At 48.4% G+C, this 17,588-nt stretch overlaps 1 protein-coding gene across 1 annotated transcript in view; it reads right to left on the reverse strand.

Moving 5' to 3' along the window:
* Positions 1–1,554: 1,554 nt before the first annotated feature.
* Positions 1,555–17,588, reverse strand: part of RHBG (Rh family B glycoprotein) — a 297,643-nt gene continuing 281,609 nt past the window's right edge. Inside the window, exon 10 of the mRNA XM_069607158.1 lies at positions 1,555–3,511. Within this exon, the coding sequence (XP_069463259.1) occupies positions 3,434–3,511 (78 nt within the window). The 3' untranslated portion in view covers positions 1,555–3,433. The remainder of the gene's footprint in view (positions 3,512–17,588) is intronic.

Consider the following 17,588-nt stretch of genomic DNA (forward strand, 5'->3'; position numbering starts at 1 on the left):
ACTATTACTTGTCGGATTCCATGTCTCTTTGTTGCTGATCGCTCTTTCGTCTGATGTTCTCATTAAAGTGAATATGGAGACAGCAGCAGTGATATTGGTAGTACACGCTTGGAAGAGGAAATCATGGCCTCCATTTACTCTCTGAATAATGGAGACAGAATGGATGATGCCTGTAGTTCCAACTTCCCTCAGTTGAGCGTCACTATGAAAACAGACAGTTAATGGTTTGGGAATTATAAAGAGAACACTATTGAGTAGGACCGTTAAATACCATGGTTATGGCCATTCACCTATCTAGGAAGCCTTATACATAAAAACCATACAAATAATAGCGAAGGTCCATTTATGCTTTGTGTGTAAAGTCAGGTAAGCATCTCCCTCGTAATACCCATAATGATCATAGATGTGCTCAAAGGGTGCCTCATTGTATGATTCTGGGTGTCAGCCTTACATTGTGAAATGGCTGTTCTTGATCCTTCCTACAGCTTTGAACATGAATGGAATCTACAGAGGGACATGATTCTAGTCTCCTGAGGGTCTCTGCAGGAGCAACATCTAAGATGCTTTCCAGTGTCCCTTCAGAATATATTTTGGAAATCTGTTACATTAGATAGAAATATCTGGTAATTAGAGGCTATTCTTTTATTTTCTCCATCTTTGTGGACTCTCCTGGATGATGGCTTAGCTCTTTGAGCTGCACCTCTCTTTCGTCTAAATGTCAAGCGCATGTTCTACTTTAATATGGATATTGTGCTCCGGACTCGGAGGCTTCTTGGGCTCCAGAAGGCGACATCCATCTTTGTCCTCCATCTAAAAGCGATTAGAACCATGATAGCCCATGGGGAAGGTAGGTGGGGTTCAGTCCTCCAAGGCTCTTTAAGTAGCTTTCAGGGTACGAAACATTTAGTACGAAACATTGTGTACGAAACATTTAGCCCGAGTAGATGGATTTGTCCCAGCATTACTTTGGCCTGTGATATTGCACATTGCAATATTGATATTCCTGTGGGCATTCAAGGTTGGTCCATACGTGGCACGGTGGCATGGTAGATCGCTTTTTAATGTGTATATGCTATTATTTCACGTTATACCTTCTCTCCAGTTGCATCTGTGTTTGGCTCTGTTGCATTGGCTACAGCGGCTCAATGATCAGGTGTGCTCTGTGAATAAATTGCACACTGGTGTTGCACGTACCTCCCTCGGGTATGGTTACTTAACGATGCTATTTATCCTGCGCTACTTTTTATAATCCCCTTTACTCTAATACTGATACGGGGAAGTGGGAAGAAGCGGTCATGCTCTTATTACTTACTGGTAGTCCTCATTACCCCAGTCCTACGCTTCTATGCCACAATAATACATCCCAACCCTCTTTTCAGTGCGACATATGGCAGTTGGATTCTGGGAGAGTGTTGTCTCTTATGCCCAGTGGGGGAGGAGCGCACATTTTCTTTTTTAGGGGGCTACATGATGTCTGTCTCCGGGGGGGGGGTGCACCTTTTTGTGAATAAGGACTGTGAAAAGTAGGACTCGGATTAAGGAGAACGACTGTCATTCCAGGGCCCACCATGTGGCGCTGCAAAAGGTTTCACTTTACTTTCCTGTCACTTTGGCGTCTTGCAGCCATGCAATTCACAATGCGAATCTTTATCATTTACAGGTAAACAGATATAAAATGGATGGCGGGGCACACTCCCATCTCAAAATCTATGAAAAGAATAATAACAGTCAAACTAAAGAAAACTGTACAGAAATGGAGGATGTCACAGGAAATGGTCCTCTCAAACATTGGGAGGCCCAGGAAATACACATTCCACAATGCACACATGCTCAAAAAGAGGAGATAATATTAGACATTGTTGCCATTTTCCCTGTGAAAAGCCTCTGGATTTCCAAGTGCCTTCCAATGTGTGTATCTTAGATATGACGTGTGTGTGTGTGATGCAGGTTGCATGTTTTCATGTCATCTTTTAGTGTGCAGACAGTGTGCTTGTGTTGGAAATGTGGGGTGTATGCTCTCGGCGAGAGCTGTGCTGCCTGTGCACAGTGTGCTTGCGCGTGCGCTCATAGTCCCATGATCTGTATCTCTTTGCATTTACGGTTCCAGTTGGTTAGGGTATTGAGGCGTTTTCTGCCACGTGTTTGTGAACATTAAACACCTCAATTTGTGTTCACTGAACACAGAATTTGATTTGTATAGCAACAGGGAACTGTGGGTTCACTTCACTTCAGAAGTAATTAGAGAAAAGACGGATATGCTTGCACAACTCTAATATGTACAGGAGAAATACTTACAATAACAAAAAAGTTATCTCTGAAATTAAAACTGTTTGGATGAATGCTCAATCGTCTACGGGAATCATTTGGCTTTCATTTTTAATCCTCCCATTTCCGTATACAGGTTACTTTTGAGGGGCACTAATCGATTGCACTATTGTTAAACTTCACCTATGGACCTAATAGTTTCAATACATGTTCTCAATGCGCATGAGCAGAGACTGTGTGGGTGTGATGGTGGACCAGCATGTGTGTCGTCACCATTGAGGCTACATGTTCCGTTCTGTGCCCCAAGAACAGGGCACTTTTGGCAGCCCCAGCCCCCCGTTGTGAGCACATATTGGGGTTCTTTACCTCCTGGCGCCCATGTGCGGGTGGCTCCCGAGGCGTCTAGTCACACTTGGCTTAGTGCAGCAGCAGCCCTTGCAATGCGTGTCTGGATGTGACATGCTGTGTGGTGCAGCTCCACGAGCAGTCACTTGCAGCCAGCACTCTGACCAGCGAGTTTGCGCTTCCTGTGCCTGCATCAGAAGGGGTCATAGTACACATACTATGATTCAGCTTTCAAGTAGCACATGCTTGTGTTTTGAATAAACATATACTTGCAGGAATCCAACGGGTTGTGTGTGTCTGGATTGCTAGCGATATGCCATACGTGTGGGTATGTGTATATGGCACGAAGACATTCAGGGATCAGTCAGAGTTGTGAGTATGTACGTATTAGGCATAAGTGTGTGCCTGTATTGCCAGGCATATACCATTATTAGTATATATGTGTATGCATGCACCATCAATATAAAGTGTATCTGGATTGTTTTTAATATTAAACATTTTGTGCTTTCTGCGGCGCTAGGTATGTTTTCCCCTTAACTATTAGGCATATAATACGAATTCTTGAGGTTATTTGCAATCGGATCCATAAACAGTCAATGCTCTTCGTTTATGCAAGAATAGTGATGCACCGTCAATAATGTGTGTGCATCTGTAGTTAGGCATATAACAGAAATGCTGCACGTATCGTCCCACGGGCACATATGCCCGCATGCCTCCGTGTCTCTACAGTGGCAGGCACTGTGTGGGTCTGCATGGAAGTACATATACACCAGGGCCTGGGACTGGAGAGCTCCTCGGCCTGCTGTCCAGCCGAGGCCCTGTTCTAGGCCAGAGTGTGCTTCTCCGTATCCTCCGCAGTAACTGCTGCCATCTGTCCATGGCCGCCGTCCTCTTCGGGCACCTGGGGAGAGGCAGAAGACACTGTTATTCACACCGGCCCCAAATCACGAGGCGCTCAGAGGTAACACATAATTTTATCGGAAACAAAAATCAGTGATTCACTTAACACATTTGCCACCAAAAAAGGGATGAATGAAACGTTTTGAATTAATCACAGCCGTTGCTCTGGAGAGCTTCCATGTCATTGTTTTTTTAATTAGCCAGCACTGTCACACTACCTGCCACCCCACCTCACAGGAATCGCATCCCACAATAGCCTTCTGCAAAGAAATAAAAACACGAAAACACGACTGTTCACCTGAGATCCAGCAGGTTCGACCCAGAGGGCACTAAATGCACCGAATTGGTTGTGGCCTTAAAGGACGACAGGACGCTGTGAGGGGTTCCAACTGTCTTTATTGTAGGACAAACAGGTGGACCTTAAACTGCCTTAACTCGGGACAAACATTTACTCACAGTTCGGTTCAGTTCAGCTTCATGGCTTCCCAGTTAACTCACTGTAGGAAGGGTGTGCACAATGATGGCACGCTGCAAGCTTCTAGGGCCCCCATGTAGCCTCCTGTGGCTGTGGACTTATGCCCTAGAAGCTGTGAATGGAGGCTGCTCGAACCTCCTGTTACTGCCTCCTTATCAGGAGCAGTTCTGTGGCATGACCTGCTTGGTCTGCCGCTGCATCAGCACTGGCGGGAACGTTTTCCCGCGGAGCGTGGGCTCGCGAGATCACGTTATGCCGAGATCTCGCGAGAACACGCTCCCGCGATCACGTGATGTCCCCACACACCCCCTTTGCTGGGAAAAGGATGGATGGTCATTCCATGACAAAGTCCGCAAACTTGCTGGGCTTCCTTCTCTCTCTCTGAGGTCTACTTAGATCTGTATCTGGGGCAGGATTGCTGGAGTACTCTTGAGGAGGTGCGGGTGATTCGAGTTCTCCTTGTCTTGTTCTTCGCTGTGCCTCCCTGGGTGTAGCTGGAGAGTTGGGGCTTGAGAACTCGCTGCCGTGGTGTGGCTCCAAGGCATCTCTTTCTGAGGGGCGAGGGTTTTCGAATGTCCCCTGGCGGTCTTGATCTTCTCCGGTATCCCAGTGTGGTTGTTCCCTGTCTTCCTTCCTGCGGTACATGGCCACTCTCTCTAGATTCCATTTCCTTCTGTCGCTGGTGCAAATGTGGTTTGACCCTCTCTCCATGACTTCTATGGGACTGCTGTATTTGGAGCCAGTCGAAGTGTCTTTGTGGGGAAGGCGTATTTTCGCCAGGTCACCTCTGTTAACTGCTGTGTATCGAACGGCTCGACGCAAGTCCCCTTGGGTCTTCATGGCTTCTTTGTTGCGCTGCATGCGAAACGCTACGTCATCCATGTCCACGTCTTCGTCAGCCCTCACTTGATGGAGCCAGGGTGGTACCAGTGAGGATGCTGCCCTTCTCCCCCTCAGCAGATGGAATGGCGAAACACCTGTGACGGGGTTGGGGGTGAGGCGGCGGGCTGCTACAGCTTCCTTGACTGTCTTGTACGGGTCTAGGCCCGAGGCATGAGCCAGTTGTAGCGCCCCTTTGATGAAGCGGTTTGCCCGCTCAACCAGGCCATTGGCCTGTGGATGGTATAGGCTTGTTCTCCGCTGTCGAATGTTGTTGAGCTTGAGAAATTTCTCCATTTCTCGGGAGACTAGCTGGACTCCGTTGTCTGTGACGAGTTCTTCTGGTAGACCTTCCCGCTGGAATACGGCGGTGAGTGCTTCAATGACTGTGCTTGTGGTGATGTCTGAGGTGAAGTCAGCTTCCACCCATTTGGAGAAGTAGTCAACCATGACTAACTCGTATCTGTGTTCTGGGGGCATGTTGTCCAGGGGCCCAATGAAATCCAAACCTAGTTTTCGCCACACCCCTTTGGGGACTTCATTGGGCAGCATGGGGGCTTGCCTCACAGCTAGGCGCTTGTCACTGTTGGTGCACTCATGGCACCTTTCGACCATTTGTCTTATGTCCTGGTCCATGCCTGGCCACCAGTAGGTGTCGCGTATCCTGTGTCTGGTCATGTTGCATCCCAGGTGGCCTGAGTGTGCTCTGCACAGTATCACCTTGCGGATTCCGCTGGGCGGGATGATTTGATCGCCTCTGAGGATGAGACCGTTCATGGTGGTGATTTCCTCGTTCACTTTCCAGTAGGGACGAAGGCCTTCGGGGATCACTCTCTCGTTGGGCCATCCTTCGCGAACCCAGGTACTAACGTGCCGTAGGGCATCGTCCTGTTCGAACTCCTCCTGCCAGTGGCGCTCAATCAGGTCCATGTACTCGCCGTTCCTTAAGTCACTGATGGAGGCTATGACACACTCAGCTTCCAAGAATGTGGTACCAACGGCGCTTTGGTTCAGGAGTCTGGACATGCAGTCCGCTTGTGCGTTTTTCCAACCCGCAATGTGGGCTATCTCGTATGTATATTCTTGAAGCTTTGCGGCGATCCTGGCCAGCCTCGGGGTGGCAGTCTTGGTGCCGCCCGGGCTCAACATGTGAATGAGGGGTTTGTGGTCGGTAATCAGCTTGAATCTCGTCCCCCATACGTACGATCTGAAGTAGTCGACGGCCCATGCGCATGCCAACATTTCTTTCTCAACCGTGGAGTAATTCTTCTCCGATGATGACAGCGCTTTGGATGCAAACGCCACAATATTCTCAGTGTCTCCCTTCTTCTGGGTCAAGGTGGCCCCCAGGCCATACGCGCTGGCGTCTATGGTAATGCAGGTGTCCCATTCAGGGTTGTATGGTTTCAGGCACGGCGCATGTAGAATTCTCTTTTTGATTTCACAGAAAGCTTCGTTCTGTTCCGGGCCCCAAGAGTAGGCTGCCCCCTTCTTCAGGAGCTCCCTCATGGGAGACGTGGTCTCGGAGAATCTAGGGACGAATTTGGCATAGTTCTCCGCTAGGCCCAGGAATGAGCGTAACTCCTCTTTGGACATCGCAGCCGGGGCTTCTGTTATGGCCTGCATGAGGTTCTTCTTGGGACTGACGCCGTCACTTGAGATGCAGTACCCAAGATATTCTACCTTGTTCACTCCGAAGACGCATTTTTCATGGCATAGGTGAATGCCCTCCTCTTGAAGCCTGCTCAAGACTGTCCTGAGTGCCTTGTCATGGGTCTCGTTGTCTTTGGCATACACGAGGATATCATCTTGAAAGAAGGAAACGTTTCTGAGTCCTTTAAGTAAGGAGTTCATCATCCTCTGAAATGCGGATGCTGCCGACGACAACCAAAATGGCATGCGGGTATATTGGAAGGTGCTGAAGGGAGTGATGAACACTGTAAGGGGGCGAGAGGATTTGTGCAGGGGGATCTGGTGATAGGCATCACGCATGTCCAGCTTAGAGAAGATTGCCGCCTCTTTCATCATGAGGACGATTTTGTTGATGCTGGGGAGTGGAAAGCTATCCGTGATTACCTCTAGATTGAGGCTTCTTAGGTCGATGCAGATCCTGAGGTCGTTGCTGGATTTCTTTTTGACCAAAACTACTGGACTCAGAAACTCTGATGATTCCACGGTCTCGATGGTTCCTTCTTCAACCATCTTCCGAAGGTGGGCATCCAATGCGGGTCTCGCTGTGGCAGGTACTGCCCTGACTTTGTGTTTCACCGGGATCGCGTTGGGTTTCAGGCGAATCTTGTGGACAAAGTTTCTCACCTTCCCTGGGTTCTCGGAAAACAGGTTCGGGAACATCTCCTTGAAATTTTGCGCTGCTCCTGAGGAGACCATGAGTACCTGTTCCAGAGTGCTGGGATCTAGTTTCATGCTGAGTTTGTGTTGATCGTCCCATCCCAGCACGGCTGGGCCTTTGGGTGAGAAATACACTTTGGTGGTGGTAGACCTCCCTTTGAAATCGATCCGGGCTTTGATGTAGCCTAAAACGTCAACAGTTGCACCACCGAACACCGTCGGTTTTTGCCTGGTCGTTCTGATCTCTACTTTTGCTTGTCCCATCATCTCCTTGTATGTGTAATGGGGAGGATAGTGAGGTCAGATCCCGAGTCTGCCATGACGCGCGTTTCCATTCCGTCAACCTTAATGGTGCAGTGGGGCTTTTCCCTCCTGGCATGGGGGGCGTTGACCATGACGACCATGGGTCTGTCCTGTAGATCGTCATCATCGCTCGAAGCGCAGTCACCATCGACACGGGACACAGTTTTCTCCCGCCACGTGCATGCCGGAGCCACGTGACCAATGCGCCCGCACTTAGAGCACTCCTTGTTCCTGGCGGGGCAGTCGCGATCATTCGCCATGTGCTTGGTGCTGGCGCATCTATAGCATTTGGGTGCCTCCTTTTGCCTGGGACCTTTGTCTCTGGGGCCGTCTCGGGACTGCTTGTCTCTGCGCCCTCTCCATTGTAGTGCCGCAAGTTCGGGCATGGGCAGGTGACTTCCCGCCTCTTTGCGTCTGCTGGAGGTTTCTTCCTCCGCCCTGGCAATTTGGATGGCCTTGTCAAGGGTGACCTCCTTTTCTTGTATGAACTTGTCCTGCACTTTCCTAGAGTTGGTGTGAACGACGAGCATGTCGCGGATGACCTGTTCTGCGTTTTCGCCAAAGGCGCAAAGAGAAGCCAGCTCCCTCATCATGGTGATGTAGTCGTCCACGGTTTCGCTCCCTTCTTGTTTGTGGGTGTAGAACCTCAGCCTGTGCAGTACAACGTTCTCCTTATTGGTGAACCTCTTCACAATGCGACAAGTCGCTTCCTTGTAGACGTCGTCGTCGTCATCATCGGCCGCAGGTATTGCCTTCAAACTGGCAAAAATGCGCTGACCTTCAACCCCCAATGCATTTAACAGCATCGCCCTCTTCCTGACGGGGGCATACCGCGTGCCGCCCACTGCTTCCAGATAGGTGGAGAAGAGGGGCTCCCACTGCATCCATGGAATTGCTGGTGTCCCTGGTGAAGGGAGAAAGGCAGGGGGTGGTGTGGCGCCTTGCATGGTGGGCCCGTGGGTATTTTGATATCCTCGTCACCAGTTATGTTGTGGCCTTAAAGGACGACAGGACGCTGTGAGGGGTTCCAACTGTCTTTATTGTAAGACAAACGGGTGGACCTTAAACTGCCTTAACTCGGGACAAACATTTACTCACAGTTCGGTTCAGTTCAGCTTCATGGCTTCCCAGTTAACTAACTGTAGGAAGGGTGTGCACAATGATGCACAAAGAAGCTGTGAATGGAGGCTGCTCGAACCTCCTGTTACTGCCTCCTTATCAGGAGCAGCGCTGTGGCATGACCTGCTTGGTCTGCCGCTGCATCAGCACTGGCGGGAACATTTTCCCGCGGAGCGTGGGCTCGCGAGATCACGTTATGCCGAGATCTCGCGAGAACACGCTCCCGCGATCACGTGATGTCCCCACAGAATTGTCCTGCGTTTACCACTGCCTCCTACTTAAGTAACTTTGTCATGTTTATACTATGCCACCCATATATCCAGTTCCAACATTGCTACGCCTCATGTAACCAATAAGCAATGCAGTAACATGTTACTAAGTCACTTTCTTGTAACAGCGCCTCGATGCCCATGGGCTGCCAGTGCGCTTTATACATTCAAATAAATAAAAATAAAAATGAAAAAATAAGAGAGGGCACCAGCCATATACAAATGTACTTTGCACTGGCCCCCCAATGGGAGCAGTCCAGTCTAACTGCTAGGATAGCCCCCCTATAAGTCAGAATAAAAGCAACCACAGGCATGTTTCAGCGTGTTTGGGATAACCACTGAAAAAAGGCTTGATTCTATAGCAAGCCACAGAGTCTTTTTATTGTGATTTTTTTGTCTTGCTTTTTTTTAAGCAGTAAGATTTTTCTTTAGCAAAACTACAACTCACAGCAGTTTTCTCCAAATGCCATTGCCCTCCTACTTTTTTCCTTGATCAGTAGTCCTTCTTTATTTTCTATAATATCCTTCACACATCTTCTTTTCTTTCTGCTCCCAGCTGTTTCCTTATTTATTCTGATTTACACACATGTGAGTGCCTTTTTGACTTTGAAATCATGATGCAATGTTAGGGTGCTGCCAACAAGTATACCGCCCAAATTGTCTGATGAGCTATTGTGCTGCTCTTGGCATGATGAAAGAGTGTGGGCCTCATCACGAGTTTGGCGGTAACCCTTAAAATCAGCGGTATTGCTATCAGCGCCGATTTTAAGGGTCCGTCGGATCACAAGTCCAAATACCGCCGGCGCCATTACAGCCGGCGCAAGTACAACCGGCTGTACAAGCGTCGGCTGTGAAAGCGCCAATAACCATTTGCGCTAAAACATTAGTAATCACGAGTCCGGCGTAGGCGCAATTAGCGCCAGAAAAGCGGTGGATAATCCGCTGAAAATACCCCTAGCAAAAAGCTGGAGGTAACAGAACACAGGCCACAGCAATAAGGACCCAGGTGAAACCAATGCAAATCAGAGGCCTACAAAGGACCCACCCATGCACAACACACACTCCCCAACACCATTACGCCAGCAGGAGCAGGGAGGAGACAGCAATAAGGGCCCAGGTGGAACCAATGCAAATCAGAGGCCTACAAAGGAGCCACCCATGCACAGCACACCCTCCCCAACACCATGCTGCCATTTGGAGCCGGGAGCCTTGATGTTGATTTCTACCTGCTGTGCCTGGAGCTACAGAGGCCAGCCAACCAGGCCAGGGCCCTGGGAGCGCAGGGGGTGGTGGGGATGAGGAGAAGGAGGAGGAGAGCACCACCAGCAAGGCGGCCAGCCATCCCCAGGGTCAGGCCAACACCCTGGGCCCTGTCTGATGGGCAGTTGGTGACGGAATATCGGCTGGACAGTTGCTGGACACAATCCAAGGCGACATCGGCAGCCGCATAGCCACCCGCACGGCAGTACCTCCCGTAGTGAAGCTCGTGTCTGTGCTTCAATTCCTTGGGACTGGCAGCTACCAACATACCGTTGCCATGATGCATGGAATGGCCCAGTCCACATTCAGTGCCATGCTGGGACAGGTGCTCGATGCACTGTTGAATCATGTGAACGAGCACATCGCATTGCCAGCCACACAGGCAAAGGTGCACCAGCTGAAGGGTCAATTCTATGCCATTGCCCAAGTCCCGAATGTAATAGTAGCCCTGGACTGCACACATGTGACACTCGTACTACCCCAGGCACATGAGGTAGCCTACAGAAACCGGAAACAGTACCATTCCCTCAATGTGCACATGACATGTGGTCCTGACCTCACCTTCAGCCACTGCTGTGCTTGCTACCCAGGATCCACCCATGACTCCATGGTCCTGCGTAACAGTACCCTGCCGGCATATATGGAAAGGCACCGAGGGCAAAACACATGGCTGCTGGGTGAGTAGAAAGGTATACCATAATGCATGTCAATCCACAACTGATGGGGCTGGTCACACACAATGAAATCCATGATTCCCAATAGGCAGCACCATTACTGCAGCATTCACATTCAAGCAGCTTGCACGACAAACCTTGGACATGTCCAACACAGCAGAACACACCCATTCAGGATGTAAAAGACATGTGGCAGCACAGTGACATATGGAAGGCCCACCACCATAAAGCCTCCTCTGTGAGTAGCACTATGGCTCCCAACACTGACACAGTACAGAAATCCCACCCTGCCCACCCGACAGTACTGAAAATCTAACCCATAAGTTGCCACAGCCACAAATGCACCACACATGAGCAGACTGAGTAATGGCAATGTACATCCCACAAACACTGTCCCCAGAATGGCCAAGCAAATACATGGAGAACAGTACAGAATAGTGACAACCAGAAAATGCAACTGCAGCCAAATGGAATGGCAATGACACACGAGGCAGCCACTTCTGTCATGCAGAAGTAGATGGAAGGGCCCCTTTACCCAGTGACAAGTGAATGAGTACTGATACATCCTCAAACATAGGCGTACCAAGTTGAGAGTACCTCATTGATTCAATTGTGCCCGTAGAACAGCACACTCCACAATGTTGTAGACCTAATGATGAGTATGGCAAAATGACACTGATGACAGAGCTCTGTACACCCACTGGACTTACCTTGTCCCCATACTGGCTTTCTCTCCCCTGCAGGTGATTCTGGATATCCCCAGTACACGTGGCTCATGATCCCTGTGCGTCATCCACACACGGCAGCGGAGCGGGCATACAACCTTGCCCATGCTCGTACACGGATCTGCGCGGAGAGGGCATTTGGTCTGCTGAAGGCACGCTTCCGGTGCCTTGACCGCACGGGAGGGGCAATGATGTATGCACCAGAAAAAGTTGGCAAAAATGTACTGACATGTGCCATGCTGCACAACATCTGCTGTCACAGAAATGTGCCACTGCCCCCTGATGCTCATGTGCAGCCACCTGAGGATGGGAGTGAGGGTGATGACGTGCCAGAAGGTGTTGCACATGCACAAAGGTTTGGGCCGAGGGAGGGAGGTTGGCCAGACAGGGATTGATTGATGCATTTTTCTAACACGGGTGATGGGTAAATTGAACAGATGTCACTTCAACATTAAATTGGATTTGTCAACAATCACTACTGTCCATGCTTTGTGATTTTTCAAACGTGATTTATTTTCAGTCCAACAAACCCCCCGCCCCCAGGTGAACACCCAGCACACAATCCCTCCTCCCTCACTGAACACCCAGCACACAATCTCCCCTCCCCCCAGTGAACACCCAGCACACAATCTCCCCGGCCCCCAGTGAACTACCCACAACTGTGCAGATAGGGGCATGTGTCTTATCAAGGCACCAACCACAATGCCATGCACGACTAGGATGGTCGTGGCCGCTTTCCTTTTCCGGGCCCCTCTGGTGTGCGTGCCCTCAGCTGGCGCATAGACCGGCGCCTAGGAGGTGGCTCAAGGGAACCCTCCGTGGGTGTGGTTGATGTTGAAGGGACTGACCCGGTGGCCTGCATGTGCTGTCGCATGAGGTGGTTTCCCTCCCTTGTTTGCTCAGCAAGTGCTGACACTGCCTCGCTCAACTCCCTCACTCGTTGTCCAAACCCTGTCAGGGCAGCGGTACATTTTTCTACCACTCTGCGTGTGCGCGCATTGTCATGCGCTATGTATTTGCATCATGGCATATAGATGCACTGACAGCCTTGATGTGCCGGCTCTGCACCTTGGACATTGATTCTACCCTGGCCTGTTTGGCCTCAATCACGTTGAGTCGGCCCATCACTGCTGCCCCTGTGATGAAGGACACCCCTGGTGTGTCATCTGCTGGCCTGCCACTTGTGCGCCGTCGGGGGGGGGCTCCATGGGGACATGGCGGTGGCTTGGATTGGGCTGCCAGGCTCTGAGTGCCGGTCTTCAGGGCTGCCATATGATGGCGTGTCCTCGTCCGGCTGTGGTGTGCGGACAGGACGCACATGCACATGTGGGGTTTGTGCTTGATGTGTGCCAGGCCTTGGGGTTCCCTGTGGTGTGACCATCCCTTCTGCATCACTGCTTCTGGGTGAATGCTGTCCTCCTGCATAATGAGCACATGGAGGTGTAACTCCCACGTCGGGCTCTGATCCACAGGTCAGTCCCTCTGCATCGGGGCTGTGTCTGGTGGCTTGGGGCGAGCTGGCGGTGGCCTCCCTGCGGGCATGTGGGTGCTGCTGCCGTCTGGTAGGGCTGCGTTGGGGTGAAGTGGGGGGTGGCCTGGGTCGTCTACCTTCCGTGCGGCCTCTTTGTAGGGTGGTGGTGCTGGTGAAGGCTCACTGCCGTGGGCGCTGTGTTGGTGTGGCCTCCTCCCCATCATCTTCGTCCTATTAGGTTTGACGTGTGCCTGTGGGGTACATATGGTGTGGTCTGAGTTCAATGCTACCTACATTTGTGCAATGCAGTTCATGCTAACAAGTGGGATTGAAGACAGTATCAATCAAGCATTCAACTTGCATTCTGTTCAGTCGCCATGTGGTCTTTGGTGTGAGTGAGTATGGAGGTACACTGCATGGGAATGTTTGAGTGACAAGATTACATGCGTGGTTGGGGTGCACTGCGCTCATGGTTTTGGTGGTGTATTCATGCACACTCAAACTCTACGTAGCTGTCCCATGCTATGGATGTCTATCCCCTGCCCCTGACATTGATGCACTGCACGTGCAGGGTCGTCTAGGCAGCACTACGGTTCAATGGATGTAGGCCTCACTTATGGGTGTCTGCAGTTCCTCACACACATTTCTTCACATTCATTCACTCAGGGTCTGCATGTGTGGTACTTTCAGTTGCATGCATTCGGGGGTGGGACTCACCTGCAGTTGGATCGATGCCAGTGCCTGCCTCTGCTCCACCAATTCCCTCGATGGTGCCAAAATCTATCAGGGCAGTCATTTTCTCCTCCCAAGGTGTGAGTTCGGGTGGGGGTGGTAGTGGCCCTCCTCCAGTGCCCCTGCTTGCACTCCTGTGCTGTGACAGGATGCCGCGGATTTGCACATGCAGGTCGTTGAGGTGCTTGCGGCAATCCTCCCCATCACGGGGCACGCGCCCCACAGCAGTGACCCTTTGGCTGATGGTGCGCCAAATTTGTGCTCTGCGCTGGCCACTGGTTTTGCACTGCTGCAGCTCCTCATGATGTGTCTCAGCCTCCTCCACCAGTAAAGCTAGCTCCTGGTCGCTGAATTTGGGCTTTCTCACCCTGTCCAGGGCAGTCTTGCCCCTAGTGCGCTCCTGTGACATGTCTTGGTGTTAGATGGTGTGGATGGCTTCCAGGGGCTGTGATATCCGACGGATTGTGATTTCCAAGATAGCCGCCGCTTTGTTTCCCGTTCCGGCGGTGACGTGTTTCCCGCGCGCTCATAGCGCTAGCTCACGGTGCGCCGGATTTAAGGTTTGCGCTATTTGCGATAACGCCATGGACCAGGGCGCATGCACGATTAGCCGTGATTTGGCGGATTATCCACCGAGGGCCTTGGCGTTAGCACTATTTACGTCCGACTGGAAAACCGCTGCATTACCGCCAAACTCGTGATGAGGCCCTGTGTCTTTAATGTGAGGCTTAATGGGGGTCTGGCTGTGCCACATTTGACAATGCACACTTTTTTACCCCTACGTATTCTTACACCATACAGAAGCATTTAGTTTCCAGGCCCAGCTCGAGACGACCAGACAGGAATCTTGGACATCATATTTGGAGGTAAGGACGTTCAGACCTTGCTTTCAGGGAGTTCAGAAATTGGTTAGGAAAACAAAAGGTACAGTGACTCTGAGGTTGTTACCAGATAAAGATTGGTGGAACGTGACCATCATGAATTTGGACCCAGATGGAGTGACACTTGTAGACCTACAAGACCTAATGCAGATGTCTTCCTGTGACCCTGATGAACTTGTACCTTATGAATCTAACGGGTGAAACAACGCTTGATCTTTTTCAAGTGTCCCGCTGTCATGCTGCTGAATGGAAACTTGCCTCCCTTGTGACTCATTTTACAAATGCCTTCTTAAGGCATTAGCTTGAGGCAATCGCGGCAGGCGGAATCAGGCATTTATACCCACGCAGGAGGGAGGGCATGTTGGTAATTTTGTAGCACATCTGAGCAACTATTTCCATTCATCATGACTCAACCCCAAGTATTTCCACCAATGCCCACGTTAATTTAGTGATTTCCTCATTTTTTTATTTGGCCAGACAATTCTATGTTCTCGTGTTTGCTGGCTTTCAGGTGAGTGTCTGATGTTGAACGTTGGATTCAAGTAGAGTATTTGTTCTCTTTTTGGCTTTTTTCTTTTTCTGTGTAGAGCCCTGTACTCAACTGATCGAGTTATTTATTATTCTATCTAATTTGATGGAATTATTTATATGATCGAAATTAACGTAATAACTAATAAATCACACTGTATTTTAATTGTGGAACGATTTTCATAAAAACATTTGGAGGGTTTTAAACCTAATTAATGACTGCAGGTAGAGAGTAAAACATAAAAATGTGTATGTTATAGATACAGAATTCCTCTGCAGAAAAGCGTGGTTCAGCAGCGGAGTACAAGGTCAGGGAGTTGTTTATCGCTCAGTCAATAGTTAATCTTGAGAACATATCACAAGTGATTAGACGTTATTACCAATTCCGCTTTTTGTTCTGTGGCTAAAGTGAAGTGCTTTGCCTGATAGTCAGTTGAAATGAGTGCTTAGTTTCTGGGTGGCTCTTAGAATCAGCTAGTACATTTATTTCCATATTTGAATAGTACAACTCACAATTCTTTTGCAAAATCCCTTACATTTCCAAATGGTCCCACTTGTTGAATACAAATCTGCAAACGAATGGTATACATTGAACACGGTGTTTCTGATGTGCACCTTTGATTGGTTATAATTTAGGGAAAAGGAAGTCTTGATTGTTTGCTTAACATTATAGAGCTAGTTTTTAGTGTTGAGAACAGTGCAATTGTTATCAATTAAATCAAGAAAATAAATGTAATGTTTAACATAAGTTTAAAACATCAAAAAGTTCAACTTGCTAATATGTTTTTCAAAAGCTGGATTTTTAGAGGTCCTTTTTAACCAGCTGTAATTTCTCAGTATATTTAAAGAGTCTCTTCAGTTGAGCTGTATTTTTATCAAAAGACCAGAAGCAGACCTCCAATGTGATTGTAATGAAAGGGGCCTATTCTGATCATCCATATAGAACTTCCAGAATCTCAGGATATTAGATATGACCAACAGGTCTCTAGGCAAGCACGTTTCATTTATTAAACAGGCCATCTTTCTGCTGATGTTACAAGTCATCATAAGATTTTCAAATGATGGCTATATTTCATTTCTTCACTCATCCCAACTCACATGGTTGCTTCAGCATACAAACACGAAGACCAAAGCACTTGTTTGCACGAAAATAGCACCACAGGCTTCCCTATAATGTGTTATGCTCTGCCATATTGGTTGAGGTTGTCGATTATAGCTAGGGCTTCCGATTGTATGGTATTTATTTGATTTTTCTGCCATTTCCGTCTGTATTTATCCATATTTATTTTTTGGGCATTTTTTCTGTATTTATCTACATTCATTTTTTGTCATATAAAAAAATGCATTTATTAAAGCACACATGCAGCCATATAGGAAAGAAATGCTAGCTCAATTTTTCCATACCAACAAACGGTTACTCCTATGACTGCTGCTGCCTTCATATATATGCTGTCAGCAATTTGGAGAACTTTAATGCTATTTTTATACAGCGTTTGCACTCTCCATGCTGCCAATCTGCAATGCGATTGGCCTGCGATGTATGAGTGACATCATAGAGAACCAGATAGAAAGACCTGTTTTTCAATTTGTTAAATTTTTATAAATAAATACAGGAAGAAAGCAGATTGATTCCATCTGTATTTATGTGTACAAATCAGTAGAAAAAAAGGTACATTGCAAGCCTTAATTATAGCTCTTTAAATAGTTCCCCAAAGTTAGGGTTCCTCGTAGCAATGTGAGCATTGCATTATGTGTCTTATAAATCAACAAACAATAACAATAAAAGTAATTCACAAATTTGGTTAGAAAATTGTTGTGTTACTTAAACAGTTTTTAAAATAAAATTGGATTTCAAAATGTTTCGATTGTAAATGTAAAAGAAATTAGAAAAACAATGTTTGAGATAAAAACAAAGTGTACGCTCATTGGACAGAAATCCATATTTTTCTCTCAGCAGGAGACACTTTTTAACTATTGAAAGTTTTATCTGGATGCCAAATGTGACTAGAAAGATAGTTGACTCAATTAGCTTTCAAGACTAAACCTATCTATTTTTCCACTACAAACTATTATGTTCAATTGTGGTCATTGTTAATTTGGAATAGAAAACAATAATTAAAGCAATAGAAACTTAATTAAATCATAGTTGGCCTCAGTAGTGTGGGGTGCTTTCCATAGAAAAGAGGGGGGCTAGTATGGGATTTGAGTATGTTGAAGAAGCACAAAATTGGGTCGTATAAGGAAGTAGCAGGAAGTCTGCCCATCAACAGGAGAATGTGCAAACATGAAAAAATTACCTTCATTATGATTCACGTTCTCTTAGTCCTTGCTCTGCCTCCTTCAGACCTGGTTGGGACCACCTGCATGCGCAGGTGGGTAGGAAAAAAGCAGACTCAAAAAGATAGCGACCCCT

This window comes from Ambystoma mexicanum, chromosome 1p (genome assembly GCF_040938575.1).
Source record: "Ambystoma mexicanum isolate Mex_15411 chromosome 1p, UKY_AmexF1_1, whole genome shotgun sequence".
Classification (NCBI taxonomy): Eukaryota; Metazoa; Chordata; class Amphibia; order Caudata; family Ambystomatidae; genus Ambystoma; species Ambystoma mexicanum.